Here is an 18,484-nt window from a genome sequence, read left to right as displayed (position 1 = left end):
GTTCCTAATGTATCACATCTTTTTCAAGGTTCAAGGTCCATGTCACGGCTCAATTTTCAACATCACTGTTCTTATCACCTACAGGCAGGTCTCACAATACACAGGACAATAGAAAAAGGGTATTTTACCCCCACACAAGCACACATGAACTTGATAAAATCTGGATCAGCAACAGCCAGAATTAATTGAAATAAAATCCCCACAGAAATCTTAATGAGACACTCAAACCTGGTTAATCCAAAACACTTTGCAAACTATTTTTATTCAAATTAAAAAGACTCAGGTAAACAAAGTGATGGTACATACATGTTATAAACCTGGTCAGCAGCTCAGCCTTCAGGAGTACAAGGTCTAATGAAAAGCCAAGCATGGATAAACCAGGTCTGAAAACATATGCTGAAAAAAAGTCACCAACATCAACGCTTTGAATTTTTACACAAACAGTAAATTTTCTCGTGGAAGGGAAGGACTGAGGAAGAGAACAAACAATTATTAGTCATCTCCAACTGGTTTATGAAAATACCGGTCCTAGTTTAATCTATTTCCCACTCTCACAGAAGCCAACCATTGCCCACACATACTTTTATTTTAATATGAAAGTTTTGTTTACCCCAGTACAATGAACGGCAGTGAAAAACAGATGAGGGGTTCAAACACCCACAAAGAGAGAGAAAGAGACAGACAGACATTGTCTTTTATTTTTTGTTTTAAACCAGAGTGAGAAAAGTTTCTTTTGCTGGTTTTGAATTCTAGACTGTAGCCATTATATCCTAAATTCCACTGCAATCGACTGAAATGCCTCCAATAGAGAGAGATACGATTTTGAAATAAATAAGGCTTAAAATAATTGATCAGGGCCAGCCCAGTGGCTTAGTGGTAGTGCTCTGCACTGCCTTGTGGGAGGACCCAGGTTTTGTTTGCACTTCCAATCTCTTGCTCCTGGGCCAGGAAGAGCAGTGAAAGGAGGGATTCAGCTGCTCGGCAGGAGAGAGCCAGTGCTGCACGTCTGCTCATCACTGACCTTCAGATAAATTAAACATCTGAGTTACAGAGGCTCCACAGGGAGTCCCATCCAGTCCTCAAAAGAAAATAAATAAAACAATAATTTAATTAAAATCCATCCCAGGTTCTTTGGTGTAATTTTTGTTAATGCTGAGAAGTAGGAGAATCTGGTGGTGTATTAGTACAATCCATGATAGTTCCAAATGCTCAAAAACTAGGATTTGCTGCCTGATTCGCTTCAACGTCCCATCTTTGTGGCTAAAACCTGCAAAACCTATGGCAACTTAAACACATTTAAAAATGATACTGTATGTATGAGGGTGGTCTAAGACTATTCAGCTTCTACTTTATTAAATAAAATTGGTCATTTACAAAGGCCAGTGAATATTTCTGTACCATGGGTGTGCTACTTGTAGAGTTCAAAACTGTCATTTCCCTCTGTGTTGTTTTGCTCCATTTCCTTCCCATCCATTGCACATCTGACCTAAACTGTCTTTAAGTGCCTATTTGTAATTACAAAGGGGGGTTTTGTGCAATGACTGGAGGATTGCAATAGGAGAGGGAAAAGAATTGGCCAGTAAAATTAAATCATAGCTTATACTTGCAAGTGTCACTTCCCTCATCAGTATTAATTACATCAGGAAAACAAACCCCAAGATATCCAGTATTTGAAGAAAAAGTTAACCTTCTGCCAAATATACTGAAATGAAAATGTTTTGTACTACTAGACTTTAAAGCCCATTTCCACATGATGTACAACTCTAGCAGTAAATGAAGTGTATCAATAAATCAGTTCTTTTGGGCTGAGTTGCAGTGCCCATGTTCCTGCCACCTTTTTTTTTTTTCAAATCCATAGAGCTTTCCCAGTTACTTAATGCAATCCAATAGTATTAATTCTTTTTCTAAAATTAAATAAATGAAAAGATTTACCTTTAAAAAAATAACTTTGTAGTCCAAAAGGTTGCTTAGTTATGAGGACAGGTAAGTCTTTAGCAGAAGGCAGCCACAACGTTGAAATTTGGCAAGAAGAGTTGATACCTACTTTACTTAGATTTAAAAAAAAAAAGAAAAAAACCCCAAACCCTCTGAAGGCTGCAATGCAAGTACTCTATTGCTCTATTTCTCCAACACACTTGGTATGCTGACCTTACACATACCATACCATACAGCAGTATTTCACTTTCAAGTTAATTTAAGCATCAAATTTCACTCAAAGTTGCATTGCAAAACTTTCATTAAGGTTAATGAATACACTTAAAGAAAGCATACAAAAACGTCTTACAATGCCCAATCAAGAACAGAATACGTGTGAATTTAAGAAAACATCACGTAACTTCACTAACAAAACAACTCAGCTTTTCTCCCCTAACTCACCTCCCAAGGCCTGAGCTGGTTGCAGATTCTGCGCTGCCTCTCCCAGTGCAGCCAGAATCACTCAGGGAAGGCGCTTCCCCATCCCACTGCTCGGTGTCAGGGGCATCGCAGAACCCCCAGCGCAGGTCATGGGAGATGAAACACTTCCCCTCTAAGGACATGCCAGCACAGGCATCCTGTTACTGATTTAGGATCACAATGGCTTTGGCTACACAGTTAAAACTGGACAGGACTGGACAACATGAGCAGTCAAGACACCCTTGTCCCATCCACACGAGCACTTCCATGGCTGCTGGGCCCACTCGGCCTCAGTGGTGACTTGAAATCCAATTTTCCTTAGTGCCAAAGCACCTCTTACTTTCAGCTTCCTTTAAGAGATCCTCCCTGTTCACATCCGAGCGAGAGTTCTGCTGGAAGTGGCAAGCACACACAAGCACAGGTACACACATTCTTCTAAGATGTAAACTATGACTAATTCACATTCCACTGTATCAATCTGTAAATACTTTGTTTTCCTTTTTTTTTTTATATAAAAACAATGGCATCAGATTCTCAGCAATAAAGTATAAGAAAGATGAATCCTTGACTACACTTAACCAATTATGAAATCGCCTTTCAAACAAAGGAAACAATATGCAAAAATCTGTGTATTTGATAAAGTCAACTTAATATAACAAAAAGTGAAATATGCTTATTAAAAGTGTCCTTATATAAAAATGGTCTTGCAATGTACAGTAAAATGCAATACAAATTATTGTTGGTTATCTCTTCCCACCCAGTAACTAAACCAGCTATTGTCCCACAGAGCTCCGTGGTGCCAGGAGGGCAGCCCTGCCGTGCCTACACGTGCTCGATGTTGTAGGCCTGGCGGATGTTGAGGGTGTCCCGCAGCATCAAGTCTCGCAGGCGCCACAAGGCATCGGCCATAGTGGTGTGAGCCCCTTTGCTCTTCAGCCAGTGGGAAGGGAGCCGGCTCTCCTGCTCCTTGGACAAGTGGACATCTCGTCTTCGTGCTGGGAAGTCAAGAAATGGTTCTGTTATCCACTGGATTTGATACTCGCTACAGCTTTTCTAGAAAAAGGCAACTGACTCTACAGCATAGCTTTTGCTCTTAGTGTTTGAGCCCATACAATGGATCCTTAGGTTTATACAGCACCGATGGAATTAGCCTGTGGAGGACATACATATTCTCAGTCTGCTGATTTGTCTTTAAAAATTAATTGCATGTGTATATTTTATTAAGTAAACAGCAGATTTATTCAGCATTTTCCGCAAAAGCAAAATTATTGGTTACAAAGAAGCGTGTTCTGGTGGGAACACTGCACTGTGTGCAAGGCCTTACCTGCCAGGGTCTGGTCCCACTTGCTGATGCTGTTTGACTCAGCACTAAGGCCCTCAATGTATTTCAGGTAGGCTTCGGAATGGAGGAGCCTCTGTGTCTTTGGTGGAGGGGAGACGAACATGGGGGTCGTGGGCTGCTGCATGACGGGCGGGGCCGCCGGGCTCTGCCCGGGGTACGGAGGGGGGGCCTGCTGGCCTGGGGGGCCAAGGATTCCTATCTGCAACGACAAAGCCATGGAGAGATCACAGCTGGGGGGACTGCAGGGAACATCCTGATTTCAGGGTCATCCTCACACAATGGAGCCTCAGATAAGGTGATGTGCAAAGGCCCAAGAGAACGTCCCTGGAGACGCCCACTTTGTGCATCGCAGTGACCCACGGCCAGAGAAGGGAAGTGCAAATTGACCATATTCATATTGAACAGACTTTGTTCATATTTCTGATCTATGTAAACATACTCTGATTATCATCACCATTTCTTTTCTCTTTTAATAACCTTAACTTCATCTTTTGCCTCCTTTTCATTTCATGTTTTCTCCAATTTGATCAGAAACCATGTGGTCTGTGAAGTGCAGCGTTTAACTCTGAAATATCTAATCCAAATTGATGCTGATCCTTGGAAGACTGGGATACTTCCACAGAATCACTGTCAGGCAAAAATCCCAGGCAGAAAAAAAATCCCAGTCACAGAGAAGAATTCCCACCACTGTGGTTAAGTAGTAATACTGAGAACTCTTAGCACAGATATCCTGTGGTCTGGGATAACTCAATGTCATGACATAAACGCTTCACTACTTACTCTCCCAACTTCTGGTTTTCATGGACTCATAGAATGGTTTGGGTTGGAAGGGACATTAAAGATTATCTGGTTCCAACCCCCCGCCATGGGCAGGGACACCTTCCACTAGACCAGGTTGCTCAGAGCCCCATCCAGCCTGGCCTTGGACACTTCCAGGGATGGGGCATCCACAGCTTCTCTGGGCAGCCTCTGCCAGTGCCTCTGAATAACTAACTTAGCCAAAATCACATTTCCCTTTATCATGGAAAAAAACAGTCAATAAAATTGGAACTGTGCTGAACAGTTCCTCTGTATTAATCACTGAGAAGGAACATCTGCTCATCACTGTTACCCAAACTCACAAATTCTGAACTGCCAATGAACAGCTGCTTCATCAGTTTGTGAAATATAGGAGCAAACAAATTTAAAACAAGTTTTTACCCACTCCTCAACAGCTCAGAAAGTGGACGGCACCCTCTGTGCATCACCAAAACATGCAAAGCCTAAATTACCAGCAGTTTAACAGTGTGTGGAAATGACTTGATTTAGTTTAGTAGAGGGAAAGCAAAACAAAACACTGCCTTGATTATACTGTAGAAGTTACCTCATACCCAGACAAACCTCGTTAGTGTAATAACAACTCAACAATCAAACACAGACATACACTCAGAGTAAAATATTAAGTGGTTTAAATACATCAGTGTGCATTTCATCTCTGTTCTCCCTGGGATATAGCCCACGTGTATCCCTACGTGTCTTAACTGGGATTGTTCAAATGCTAACTCAGAGCTTTGGAGCCTCACAAATAATGCAGAAATGACTCACCTGCTGTCCAAATGGACTTGCTCCTGGTGCTGGAGTGCCTACCATGGGGGACACATTTTGGCCTATAACACCTATATTCCAAAATATAAAATAATTAGTCTTATTTCAGAGCAGTGACAAATACCTCTTTGGTCTTCTATAGTAAGAATTTATACTTTGATATCGCTGCTCACAGTTATTTTAGGCAGATGTACAACATACAAATACCCCCCTCTCCCCCAGTAAAAAACTTCATAAGTTTCTGAATGAAAAAAACCACACTAGTGTGACAACTACCAAACACTGATAAGTGGCCTGCTGAATTACTTAAATTAGAGAAATGCAAAGCAAATACTTTTTGCTTTTCAGGTTCTTCACGTTACTTAGCAATTGCCTGACTAAATCTTTTCATCTATAATATATGCCTTTGGCTTGACAGGATCTTCCTGTAATCCTTTAAGAAAGGAAATACTGATCTGCTTTAGCAACATTTAATATTTCCCTGTGTTCAGTTTTACAAAATAAGTTCACAGCAGGATAAAATGCAAGCCACTGCACAAATTCTGTTAGATCTCAGTGATATAAAACACAACTTGTAGGTTAAGCTTCAACAGTTTTACACATTTCTAGACTGATAAACATTTGAAATAAATGTAAAAAAAAAAAAGTGTTTCCCTACTGCACAGAGTGCAGCACACCCCTGTCTTACACACAAAAATGTACAGATCTACATGACTCAAGCAGGTCCTGATATTTTACATATAGATGCTTTGGCCTGAAAAAAAGTTATGTGTGCTGCTGCTTTTCTTTCTGCTTGTGCCACTTCTCATATTCATTAATTAGAATAGCTGCAAACTAACTGTGCTCTTCCAGATGGTTTAATTTACATTAATTAAATGCATGATTTCTGTATCGGTGATCAAAGGATGTGCCACTGCATTTTGCACAGTCAAGCATATTTCAAATGTATTTTCCATTTGATCACAGCCCCCATTTTAAATGTATCTGTACCAACAGCACGTCAGAAGTTGGGAAAAACATTGGTAACACAAGTTATGGAATATGGCACAGACTGGTTTTGGTACAAAGGGAAGAGGTCTGGAGGAGGGCACCCTCATCCTCCCAGCATCTGAGCATGGAGTCACCCTTAGCCCACCCCACTCAATTTAGCACTACTTCATGTGTGGTCCTCCATTCCCAGGCATTATGTTTTCCCTAATCCATATCCTCTCGGTTTTAAACACCATCCATACAGCCTGCTACAGTGGGAAAAAACCCTTCAGAGAGATGCATTGTCCTGGATTCACCTCCCACACAGTTGTAGTGGCCGATGTGTGCTAAATGGCAGGGACAGGCTCCCAGACCCAGCTGTTGTCCTGCTCCCTCTCCGTGACATCGTGGGGAATTATAACTCCAGCCAAGCTGTACATGTAATACTGATGGGTTTAAAAAATATCAAGCAAGCAGACAAACAGAAAAAAATCCCAACCCAAATAATTTGCATACAGATAAATGCCTTAACAGAGCTTCTGATAAATACAGTTGCAAGGGGGCAGGGGGAGGCAAATGAGACCATTTTGTCCACAGCTTGTTTAACAGCTGAACATAGGGATGCACATGTTTTACACAGGCACATGAGTTATCAGAGGGAAAAGCTGAGAGAATCATCAGGAAACAGGATCAGAGGGTAGATAATGTTTTTCCCCCATAATGAGGACACGTTAATGACATTAACACTGGAAAAATGTTTGTTTCATTCAGCCTCACTTTTCATCAAAAGTGTGGCAAAAAAATAGCAAAGGTGTAGTAGAAATGCTCTCAAAAATCAATTTGAAATATGGTCACATAGAATACTGAATTCACATTGTCCCCACCTGTCTCCAGTCACTGTTCTGTCAGCAAGGTTTAATCTGAACAATGTTTTACAAAAACACATCAGTGCCCCAGTGGCCAAGGGGTCTTAGGTGACCAGGTTCATTTCAGTGCAGTCTGACATTAACACACTGAAAAAGCATCTGGTAAGGAATGAGAGCAATACATTTAATTTGTAAGCCCCTTTTAAATAAGAAAAGAAGGAATAGAAGGATGCTTTCAAATGACATAACCCATCCCAGCTTTTCACATTTCTGATAAACTCAAGCACAATTATCAAGTTTTTTTGGACTGAAGCAAAACTCCTGCTGGAGCAGCCCCACGTTTCTCCAGTAACCTTTCCCAGAGGGTTCACTGGACATGCTGTTCTGCCAGCGTTGTGCACACACCTCATTTTCAGCAGTGTGTGCTGCAGCTGGACAAACCTGCCAAGACAAGCTGCAGAGAACTCCTGTAAGAACTGGTTAAACGGCAAGTACATGACAATGAAATAAGGAGCAGAATGAGGATGACGTTCTTACCGGGTGGTGGGATGCCTGGGATGCCTGGCATACCTGGCGGAAGTTGGTGGGGTGGGGGCACCCCTGGGTGAAGTGGCTGCATGCTGCCCATGCTAACAATGCCATCAACTGGGCCCTGCAAAGGTGGCAGCACCGGTGGATAGCCACTTATCATGCCTTGAAGGACACAACAAATTTCAAACATGCATCAATAACATGCAGTATGACCTACACAGTATGACATGCACTATCCACACACACACACACACAACATACACACACACACACACAAAAAAAAGCACCTTTAGTACAGCAAGACCACACTACAATTAGTATCTTGCAAAAAAAAAAAAAGAACACAAACTAAAAATTAAAAGAAAAAAAAAAGTTGTACATGTGCAACACTGTTCTTCTGATGAATTAGTATTTAGTGTATTTGTATGTTCTCTCATGGGGCAATAAACGCCGAATACTCAGGTATGTTAACACAAGGAATAAATTCAGCCACAATTAAATGTTACTAACGCAAGCAGTTTTAATACAGCGGAAAGCTCTGCCATCTGCATACAGATTACAGACACAACACTGACTCGCCAGCTCCACATCCAGCCCTGCTCTGTGGGCTGGCTCAGAGGCCACAAACACAAAAACCCAGACGTTTTTCTGCAGTGCATGTGCAAAACTGACACACAAAAGCCCTACAACATTCACGTACACTGACGGGTGATTGTTGTTAAACCATCTCCAGTGTGAACTAAGACAGTAACACAAATTTGAAACCTGGGTGTGCTGGGCTGCAGTAACTTAAACTCATGGCACTGAGCTGAAGTAAAAGGACTTAAAAGGAGCACCTGCAGCCCCTCACAGAATTTCACTGTCTGTGTTTTCAAGATGTCTTTATAGGAAAATTAATGACACTGAGAAGACTGTCTCGTGCTGCTGCTCATAAATCCAGTTTTCTGCATGTGAGGGAGGATAATTTTTTTTTTCTGATTTCAGCTCAGATTTGCTGCTATCCATGAGGTGAACCTACACAATATCACTGCTCTATGTTTGTTAGGCCCTGGAATGTGTGATTTAAACAGATGCATTGCCAGGTAAGCAAGGAAAGGGATTGGAAAGACAATGAAAAGATGACAGAGGACAGAAGCAGGTCTAGACAGATGAGGTAAGTTTAGAAATGCAAATTTGCTGAGGATTCTCCAGTCTGCTCCAAGAAACCACCCACTGAGTCTTCGCCACACTCCTTGTAACTCATAAAAGAAACTTTCAGAACAGGGATTCCTGGAATAAGACCGGCCAAAAACTCTCACCAGTTCTGACTGAGAACAAAGCTGTCACAAGCTCAGGGTTGAAACAGAACAAGCAGCTCCAAAATACAAACAAAATTTGTCACTTCCTCTGGAAGTTACAAAGGTGAGAAACCTTAAATCCCAAAAGCTTTACACCCTGGAGAAAACACCAAGAAAATAAAGAACTAATCACCCTCAAACCTTCATTTTCCACAGCTCCCTTAGACTGACATGTTAAACATGCCTTAGGTACCTATTTCAAATATCTGGAATGTCATCTGTATTTCTTTATTAACACTGAAATCCCTATTTCTAATGGAAAAAGTTGAAGAAAACCAACAAAAGCCTCCCTGGCATAAAGGGCTTTCACTGCCTGGTACTTCCAGTGCACCCTGAGCTGCAGACACATCCTCAGTGCATTTACATGCACTTTTAAAGCTTCAAAACAAACCAAAAAACCTCCAAGGAATCAAACCCATATTCATCCATCATGGAAGCTTATTCTACATTTCCAATTTAAATATTCAACAACTGCCTCTGCCAATAAAGTTGTCAGCAAACCTCCAGGAGAAATCAGTTCTTGTAGCTCATTCCATAAAAGAGCAGCCACTCTCTTACCCCACGTATGAATTACAAATTTTCAATTTAAACTAGTAAACATGGGCAAACTATTTCCAGCTCCCACAACTGTGATTTATGCCTTTGAAATTACTTGTTCTCCCATTTTTTACTGTAACAATGTAAGATTAAGTAAACTTTTGTGATACCTGAATTTACAAGACATTAAAGTGCTGTGTGCCAAAAGAAACACATCTCAGAAGGCATCCAGATTTCTTGGACCCATGGGCTATAAAGAAGTTCTGTGAACTTCTGTGATGGAGAAGTTCTCTGCACTAGAGAAAAGCAATCAAATGATGGAGGAGGATGTCAAAGAAGTCCCAACAGAACAAGATATTTCTAAGTAAGACTTGTGGAAACCAAAAGATGAAAGACTGTGTTTTTCAAATGGGCCACAAAAATAGAAAAGAGTTTAAAAAGATCCACTCGACCATCTACTCTAAGGAAGTATTTCCCAGTGCCAAAGTGAAGAGACTTGAATGTGTAACTGCTTGAATAAGACGATGGTCTGAAATGCAGGTTTGCTCTTGAGGAGGCTGCTACAGGAAGTAAGGTGTGTAGTTTGCAGAATGCACATTTTTGGGAAAGTTCTAAGGAAGTGGTAATAGCAAGTATTACTGCCCATCAACACCTGCCTCCAAAAGCTGGAAAAGTGACTCAATGCCAAAAAACCCAAGAACCAAACCAAGAAAACATAACCACAAGAGGATGATGTTCCTACGTATTCTAGATTGAAGTAAGTTACTCACTAAAGAGATCAGCACTGGGGAACTCCTTTTTTCTTTTCTTTTCCTTAGTATATGCACAGTACACACACACAAACATACACCAACTGCAAACAGTTCAGAGGAAAATTATCAAGAACATAGTGGAAAAAAAGCCAAAAGAAAAATGCAAATCAGTGTAAACAAATGCTTTGTAACCTGGAGATCATGAACCAACTAAGGAATGTGCCTTCAGTTAAAACAACCATGCAGCCTATTTACTGAAAAGGGATTTAGAGACCATGATGAAAAACGCCTCAGGCTGTCAGCTCGAAATATGGCCACAGCCTGTGAGATGAGAAAGGAAAAGAAAAATGACAAAAGAATAATGGAATAATTGGAATGTCTTAAGGGAAAGTTAAAAAGACCCCCAAACTCAAGCCAAAAAACCCCCCAAATACCCATTTTTACCTACTTGGCACTATTTTGACCTTGAGTGAAGCAATTTATTTTAAATAGAAACTGGGGACGGGAAACAACCTATCGGGTCACACCTAATTAATTTTCTCACCCATGTATGGCTGATTTCCACACAAGAATCTTCGGTGGACTACATTGTCTTCAGATCTGATCCTGAAAATACTTACTCCGAGCATACTCCCTATGAAATCAAGCCGGATTACAACTGGTAACGAGCACAACACCCAGCAACAGGGACCTCGTGGAAGAGTTCTCCAAGCCCAGTTCTATTCTGAAAAATAACCTGATAAAACCGGCAATGTTGGCATTTTGTCTTTGTTTCTGCAACGGCTCTAGATCCTGGTCTGCTCTGCTTACCAGTGCCTAACAGGCAATTCTGTAAAGCTTTTGCTTGGATTCAAAAATCTGAGTTACATTCTGCTGGCTTCTCACCTTCCTGCCAGGAAAACCCCCAGTAATTCCCCCTCCTGCTTTACCACTGCCACAGATGCTGCATGCACTAGAAGACTATTCGGCTCGCGGCCCTCCTGCCGCCGCGGGGCTGAACGTGAGCTCTGCAAAGCAGAGCGAATAAACACGACTGCACACCAACAGAACAGGACCACTGCACAAGGAGGACCCTGCTTCCCTGCATTCTCCACAGGCTACTCACTCCTGGAGCAAGTACCATTGGATACCAGGCTACCCCTGCACTAGGTATGCTCATTATGAAGAAAGACGGAAGAGTTTTGAGCTTTTTTTTCTTCCGCAAGAACAACGTGACCCAAGAGAGTGTTCAGAGTTATGAAGGGGGTTGATAAAGTGGATGAGGAAAAAATGGTCATAGCTCCTACGTTTTACCTGCAACGGGTGTCAACTGCTGATTGAGCATTCCCATTGGTGTTGGTGGCGGCACCACCCCCATAAGAGCCCCGACAGGAGTGCCTGCCCGGGGGGAGGAATTCTGCTGCTGTGCTGCTCGCTCTCTCTCCTGCTGCTCAGCAACTTTAGCTGCCCGCTCTGTAAAAGTATTTTAGATTTTCAGTTCTGTTTTGTAACCCAGAATTTCAAAATATTTATCTGTTCATTAAAAAAAGGACTAGTCAAACACTGGCATAGTTTAGTCAAATATAAAAGTAGAACAGATGAATCTTTCTACACAGCATATGATTTGATTTCATGTGGCTGCAGCTAAGACTTTTAGAGAACCTTTCATGAAAAATATTCCACAAAGTTTTATCTCTTTCTAAAAAAAAATAAAAATAATTAAAATAAATAATAAAATGAAAATTTAAAAAAAAAGTTAAAAGAACAAATTTGATGATTATAACAGCAGTGTCACCAATATGAAGCAGCAGTCCAGCACTAGGCTCGGTCCGCACTAGGAGAACATGGCAAAACATTCCCTGTTTTGACACCACTGGCTCAGCCCAACCAGCTGCAGCCAAGGCCAGCAGCTCTCACACAGATCTGCCACCAGCTGCTGTGGGAATTGAGGCACCATGTCTGCCAGACATGCCCTGAAGAACAATGCAAACAGCAGACAGCAGTGCCAGCCAGTGGCCCGTTTACTTCTGGGCTCCCCATATATTTTACTACTGATGCAGCTGGAAAGTGGTAGCAAAATCGGGGAGCATTTGTAAAGTTTCCCTAGTGTAGACTGGTCCTTAGAGTTTGGAACATAACAAGCAGCAGTTTGATAAACCAAAAATATTATTCTGTGCCTCTTTCTGTCATTTTCCCCATTTGGTCCCCTTGGAGCTATTTTTTTTTTGGCTGAAGATGTCTAACTCACATTGTGCTGCTCACTGGAGGTCATGTGTGTCCTTTGTACGGTGAATCTGGTCATTATCTCAATCAAGTTTCTCACTGTGACTGCAAGAACAAAAGATCTACTGCAGGGTAATCTGACCAGAGGACAATTTGATATTAAGGGAAGGGCAAAGGGTCATGGGAAGAAGAAAGAAAAAAAAAAACAAAACCCAAGCCAACAAAAAAAAGGAGATATACTGAATGCCCACTCCAGGTGCTTTGGGGACATGCAAGTTCCTGATTTGTTTACTCTGAACGTTGTGTCTGTCTGGCACAATGAAGAACAACAACCAAGGATAATGGACGCAGGGAACAGCTCCAGCACTTTTTAACAACAGTGAAGGCAGGGCTACGTGTTCTCTTGCAGTTGATGAAAGATGGAAACTGCCACTAAACCAGCAATCAAGGTCCTCTGTCAAACGAAGGCTAAGAAGAAGTTCATCAAGGAGATTAAGTTATGCATCCTGCCAATGTTACTCCCTTTCTCTAGTACATGAACATCTACCACGCATTTGACTCCTCTAGAACCTGCTTGTGCAGCTTCTAGCAGTACTTCCATACACTCCAAGACCAGTTTCATTTCCAAAGGCATTTCCCTCCCTCTTTCCACTTCTGTCATTTCAGGGAGAGATGACGACGCAGAGAAACCCCTACATTTGCTACAGGCAACTTAGATGTGATTGAGCACAAAATACACAAGAGGTTTAAAGGTAGATCCTGAAGTAGAACAACGAGACAATCCTCTCCAGAGCAGAGAAAGTGTTTGGGGAAACAATGAAGCAGTTGTTCTGACTCTCACCTATTTCTGGCCAGCCAAAAAAAAACGGTCAGACAAAAGTAAAAGTTCTGGAGACACTCTGATGAATGAGAAATTACAGCTTTATCAGACTTCAGAGTGCTGAGTTTTGAAGAAGGACCTGCCCTAGGACAGCACTTAAATTTCACCTTGCCCTGACTGACACGGAACTAACAGATGGAACAACACTGCCAAAGGGAACTGGAGGAGGTGTCTGAAAGATCAGCCTGGAGCATTCACCTTAATACTCAATACTAAACCCAAATCCCTTAGGCCAGGACTTGACATCATTCAAACATTTCCAACACATCTCAAGAGAGTGCTCTGAACAGAGTTTTCCCTTAAAACAGGCCTTTCCCTCACTCCCATGCATTATTGTCTTTTACTTTAGCCATGCAGGCACTTCTACTGCTAAAAAAATGAACTAATACCCTGCACATACACCAAGTGAAATTTTCAGTGGGACAAAATGGATCTAAAATGCAAGCTACTTTTCACCAGAAAATGGAAAGGCACTTTTTCACTGAGGTGTCAAACCATACCTACTCCCTGTTCCCTGGTGCATGTCCACACCAGAGAGCACGTGAATTTTGACTCGTCTCAATGGAAGGAGTGAAGTTTCTCTCCTTCCACACATGGTAAGCAAACACAGTTTGGATGCTTTGTTACCCCATCCCAACGCCTCAAACCCAAATAAAAGTAAGTCTAGCTCTGGGCAGACACCAAGCCAGGGAAACTGCAGCTCAAAACCCAAAAGCTTTGGAAAATTTTAATTGAGAAGGAAGATTAAAATGGAAGCACATAGACAATCGTTAACACAGTGGACAAACAGTGTCTTCCTGCAGAAGTGCTCAGGCTGCTCTAAGTGAGGAAGCAGTGACATGCCAGCCATCCTGCTGCTTAAGGATTAGGCTGCAAGGAGGGATCTGCCAATAAAAAGACACCATGTGCACCTAGAAGGGTGTAAAAGAAAATGACTACAGAAAAAAGTAAGGCCCCGGTACTTTCACAAAGAAAGAGCATTACCATTTCCCTTCACAGTATGTGGAAAGAAATCTTGCACACAGCAAAGGGTGCTGTGCTACCCTCCAGAACTGCAAAGAGGTGCTATAGAAAATTCAGGAAGGACTGAGGTGGCTGAGAGGGGACAGTGACAGCATGCAAGCTTCCAGCCTGAAGATCAAAGCTGCCTTTAAGTTATGAGTATGCAGAAAACCTACAAAATCTCATTTTCAAAGAGTTACAACTTAATAGGGCCATAACTTTCCAGGGTGTTGAAATGTTCCTATCCAAAGTAGCATTTTCTTCCAATAAAATTGCATCAATACAATAGTTAATATTGTAATATAGTGTTGACACGGTATTAACTAGGGAAATAACTATGGATGTTAAGCCAATGTATTTGGCTTGGGAAGGGCCTGCTGTTAAATTCTATTTTATTCTAGTCAAGTTGAAACACAGTGACCATTATCAGAAGGGAGGGAAGGAATGGAAGGAAAGGAAGGCAGGAAGCAAAGGAGGGAAAAAAAGAAAGGAAAGCAGGGAGGGAAGGAAAGGAGGGAAGGAATTGAGGAAAAGAAGGGAGGAGAGGGACAAAAGATCAGTCTGAAATATCTCATGACTATGAAATATTCCTAGGTTTACTTCAGGATATGAAATATCTCAACAAAATCAGTTACAACAGTTGATTAATACTGTGACTGAACAATAGGTCATATTTACAGTATAATAACAGATTTGTATCCTTGATTTCACACTACCAAAGCCTCTTAGGACTCTAAGTACTATAAATAATGAACTTTTTCCCGCTCCACTGTAAGTCTTTCTTACCTGCTGCTACAGCTCTCAAGAGCTTCTTGTCCAAAATTCCCCCCGGTCCTTGTTTAAGGAAACTTTCACAAAACATTTTTCCAACTGACTTCCAGCTCAGGGGCTTCATGTCCCTAATTTGCCCCCATTCTCTTGGTCTCTGTTAATTTGGTTATTTGTGGCAAAGACACATTATCAGCTGTGCTCTACATAACTTAAAACATGCTCTTTGCTCCTCTTCAGTCACCTCTCCACATGAACTTCTCTTTAAGGTGAGTCCAGAACACAAACATAAATACTTGCTTTCATTAAACCTGTCAGCTGAGCAACAATAACAAACGTGTTGAGAAAGTAAAAAAAAGGTAGAAAAGAGTTTAGGATCTCAGTTTTTATTTACCTTCATATTCTGCTTTCTTTGTTGCTTCCAAGTTTCTCCATTCAGTTCCTACAAGCCTGCTGAGCTCTCCAAAGGAGTAGTCTGGGTGCTGAGCTTTAATCACAGCTCTCATCTCGCTGCTAAATAAGATGTACCCACTCATGTTGATCTTCCTTTTGGATCCCTCCTTCTTGGCGCCGCCCTTAACAGACTTGGGAGTGGACTGTGAGAAAAAGCAGTTATGACCACAAGTGTACAAGAGAGAAGGCCAGAAGAGAACAAAAGTAATTGTGTTATGTCACAGATTTCATCCACTTTGCTGTTCAGAGACGTTGCCAACATAAGGTAAAACATTTTATTTGCCATTGCGTATTTTAGGAAGGTGCTCCCCCACTTCCTCCTTGGCCTTTGCAATCCCTGCTCTCCCTGGTTCCATCTTATAAATGTTCCTTAATTTTCCTGCCAGACTTTCCTTTCTCTCAAGTGTTTACCTCTCATTACATCATTACATAAGGAGCCATTTCTCCCTGAAAAACCCAGAGCCCAGCTTTGCTGATCACCATTTACCTACACAACAGGTTCACATCATATTCTTATGTTGATGAGTAACAAAAATAATGTTCCTTTGCTTTTCCCGCCATGGATGTTCCTGGTGAGAGCTCTTTGATGTTTTCAGCCCTCAAAAAATTTAACCTACTCTGACAACCACTGAGATACCACAGGAACCCCCTTTTTGAAGGCTCCCTCCACCTGTATTTGTCACAGGAGACCATAATTCACCCACAATCTGATTGATAAGGCCCATAAACCTATCATCATATCAAAACCTTCAGAAGGCCTTTCTCATACCCCAAATTACAAATCTGTCACATCTTGAAAAGTGTAATTGTTTCCAAACATCTGGTGGGGGAAAAAAATTAAAAAAAAATATATTCAACTGTTTTCTTCCTCTCCTGAAATTGTGACCATGTTACTACTCCTACCTGCCACTTTGTCCCCACACTTCAACTCCTCTCTCAGCTAAAAACAAAGTTTCAAAGTGATACCAAGATGCTTAACAAGTCTTGCTCATCAATTTAAGCCAGGCACTGGATAAACTGAGGCCCACTTGTGTGTGATTCCAAACATCATTGTATTAACTTTGAAATAGCAATGCACCCTTCAGGTTTCATTCTGAACCTAAAGACAGCACTTGTCTAGAGGAAGTAAAGAAAACTCCCTGCAGGTTCTGGGATGACACACAGGGCACATACAATTCCATCCTGGCTTCTCAGATAAGCCTGCATGGGCAGATGGAGAGTTCTCAAATCAAAAATAGGGGAATCTAATCATGTATTTAGCCTCATACATCTGCAAATAGAGAGCTACAAGTCTATCAGCTGTTTTAGCTTTTATATTGCCTGCAGCAGTTCCTGTAACAGTAATTTAATATAAAGGCCTCCCCATCAGTCTGGAGGGGCAAACAGGACTTTGAGAAACCACAAGAATTCCAAATTTTGTTCTTGTATTCTCTGTTCTTTTACATCTCCAATGCACCCAATTTTAAATGAACAGAGTCCTTCCCACTTGAGTCAGACACCTGCACATTCACTTTCAGATGTGTTAAAAAAAGACATGAACCAGGACCCCATTTTATGCTTTTTCTCGGCCATATTGCTAAAGCAAAGAATGAAGCTGCCCATCTTTTTCTTTTTTAGGTTTGACTCAATCACAGCAAACTGCAGCAGGAGAGCATCACCCATCTATCAGTCAAGCCCCACAATGCCACATATTCACTTGTCTTGACTCCTCTTATCCTTAGCTGTTGTAAGAGTTTCTTTGCTAGCAGAAGAAAAAAAAAGTTTAAAAGTTCTGGGGTTTAAGAGTTGTTAAATAACATTCCACTTCTATTTGTAATGCTCAGCAAGAGTTCTCATGATGCTTATGAAATTCAGCACATTAAAACAACAGCAGCCTTGCACTGGAAAGTGCACTTGGTGGTCTGCCCACATGGCAAAACATCCCTCTCAAACCAAGCAAAAGCTTTCAACTTCAGCAACTCTTCTTCACTTCATCCAAAGACAGGTATTTCTGTCCCAGGGTCACATCCATTCTTCTGCTGCCAATGAGGTTGTCACAGTTAATGTAATGCAGAAGAAATGTATATTGTTGGTTACAAAAGTGTCTGAAACTCCTGCTCCAGCAGGTCAATCCCATCGCCTCTTTAATGCTGGCATTAGTTTGGATGTGGGAGTGTGGTGAGACAGACAAAGGGTTTAATCCATTTTTTTTGTTTAGGTGAATTTCCAGTTAAAGCAGCCCCCCCTCTGCTTTAATACTCATTACACAAATTCCAGGGCTTGTGTAAGAAACACAGTAAGAGTGGGAAGGGGATCACAAGTCCCTGTCCAAGCAGCAGTAACGATGCATTCGAGTGGTGTACAACCACACACAATTCCTCTTGGACTTCCTATCCATTATCCAAGCAAGAACGGCAACTCAACACCAAAAAAGTGACTTTTTTTCATTTGAGGATGATGCACAGCATTTTCTAAAAATGCAGCAAAACCACAACACTCAAAATGCTAGCTTTTTTCAAAATTTAAGGAAAAGCTGAAAAATGGGCATTAGGTAAATTGAGAATTACAATTAAACCCTTACATTCCAACTTTAATATAAAGGCCTGATAATTCTGTCATAGAAAAGCTACTAATTCAAAATAACATTAACATGTTATATAAAAGTATACCCCAGGTTTTCCTCAACTGAATGACTTCCTTTAAATATATTTTAATGGACTTTAATATTATCACCTGGATATCATATGGGATATACCAAAGCTGTTCTGTGTGATCTATTCCGTAGGCTCATATACCAAAGTATAAATCCATTCTGTGTATATGATAAAATGTTTCTGTTTCTTTCTTCATTTGGATTGGGAAAAAAATGTGGAATATAAAGGTTTAAA

General features: G+C 41.3%; 1 protein-coding gene across 13 annotated transcripts in view; it reads right to left on the bottom strand.

Annotated features, from left to right (window-relative positions):
* Positions 1 to 232: 232 nt before the first annotated feature.
* PBRM1 (polybromo 1) overlaps positions 233 to 18,484 on the bottom strand; it is a 58,067-nt gene continuing 39,815 nt past the window's right edge. For 8 of the 13 annotated variants that reach the window (XM_027700460.1, XM_027700461.1, XM_027700456.1 and 5 more), the window contains 5 exons: positions 15,559 to 15,760; positions 7,693 to 7,848; positions 5,321 to 5,391; positions 3,719 to 3,935; positions 233 to 3,389 (listed from right to left, as the gene is read on the bottom strand). In XM_027700460.1, coding sequence (XP_027556261.1) covers positions 3,217 to 3,389; positions 3,719 to 3,935; positions 5,321 to 5,391; positions 7,693 to 7,848; positions 15,559 to 15,760 — 819 coding nt within the window. In that variant the 3' untranslated portion in view covers positions 233 to 3,216. Of the gene's footprint in view, positions 3,390 to 3,718; positions 3,936 to 5,320; positions 5,392 to 7,692; positions 7,849 to 11,605; positions 11,765 to 15,558; positions 15,761 to 18,484 lie in introns of all 13 variants that reach the window. The other 5 variants (XM_027700465.1, XM_027700466.1, XM_027700469.1 and 2 more) reach the window with 2 other exon arrangements.

Source organism: Neopelma chrysocephalum, unplaced genomic scaffold (assembly GCF_003984885.1).
Source record: "Neopelma chrysocephalum unplaced genomic scaffold, ASM398488v2 Primary Assembly neopelma1_147, whole genome shotgun sequence".
Classification (NCBI taxonomy): Eukaryota; Metazoa; Chordata; class Aves; order Passeriformes; family Pipridae; genus Neopelma; species Neopelma chrysocephalum.
This window is presented reverse-complemented; position numbering and strand designations above follow the sequence as displayed.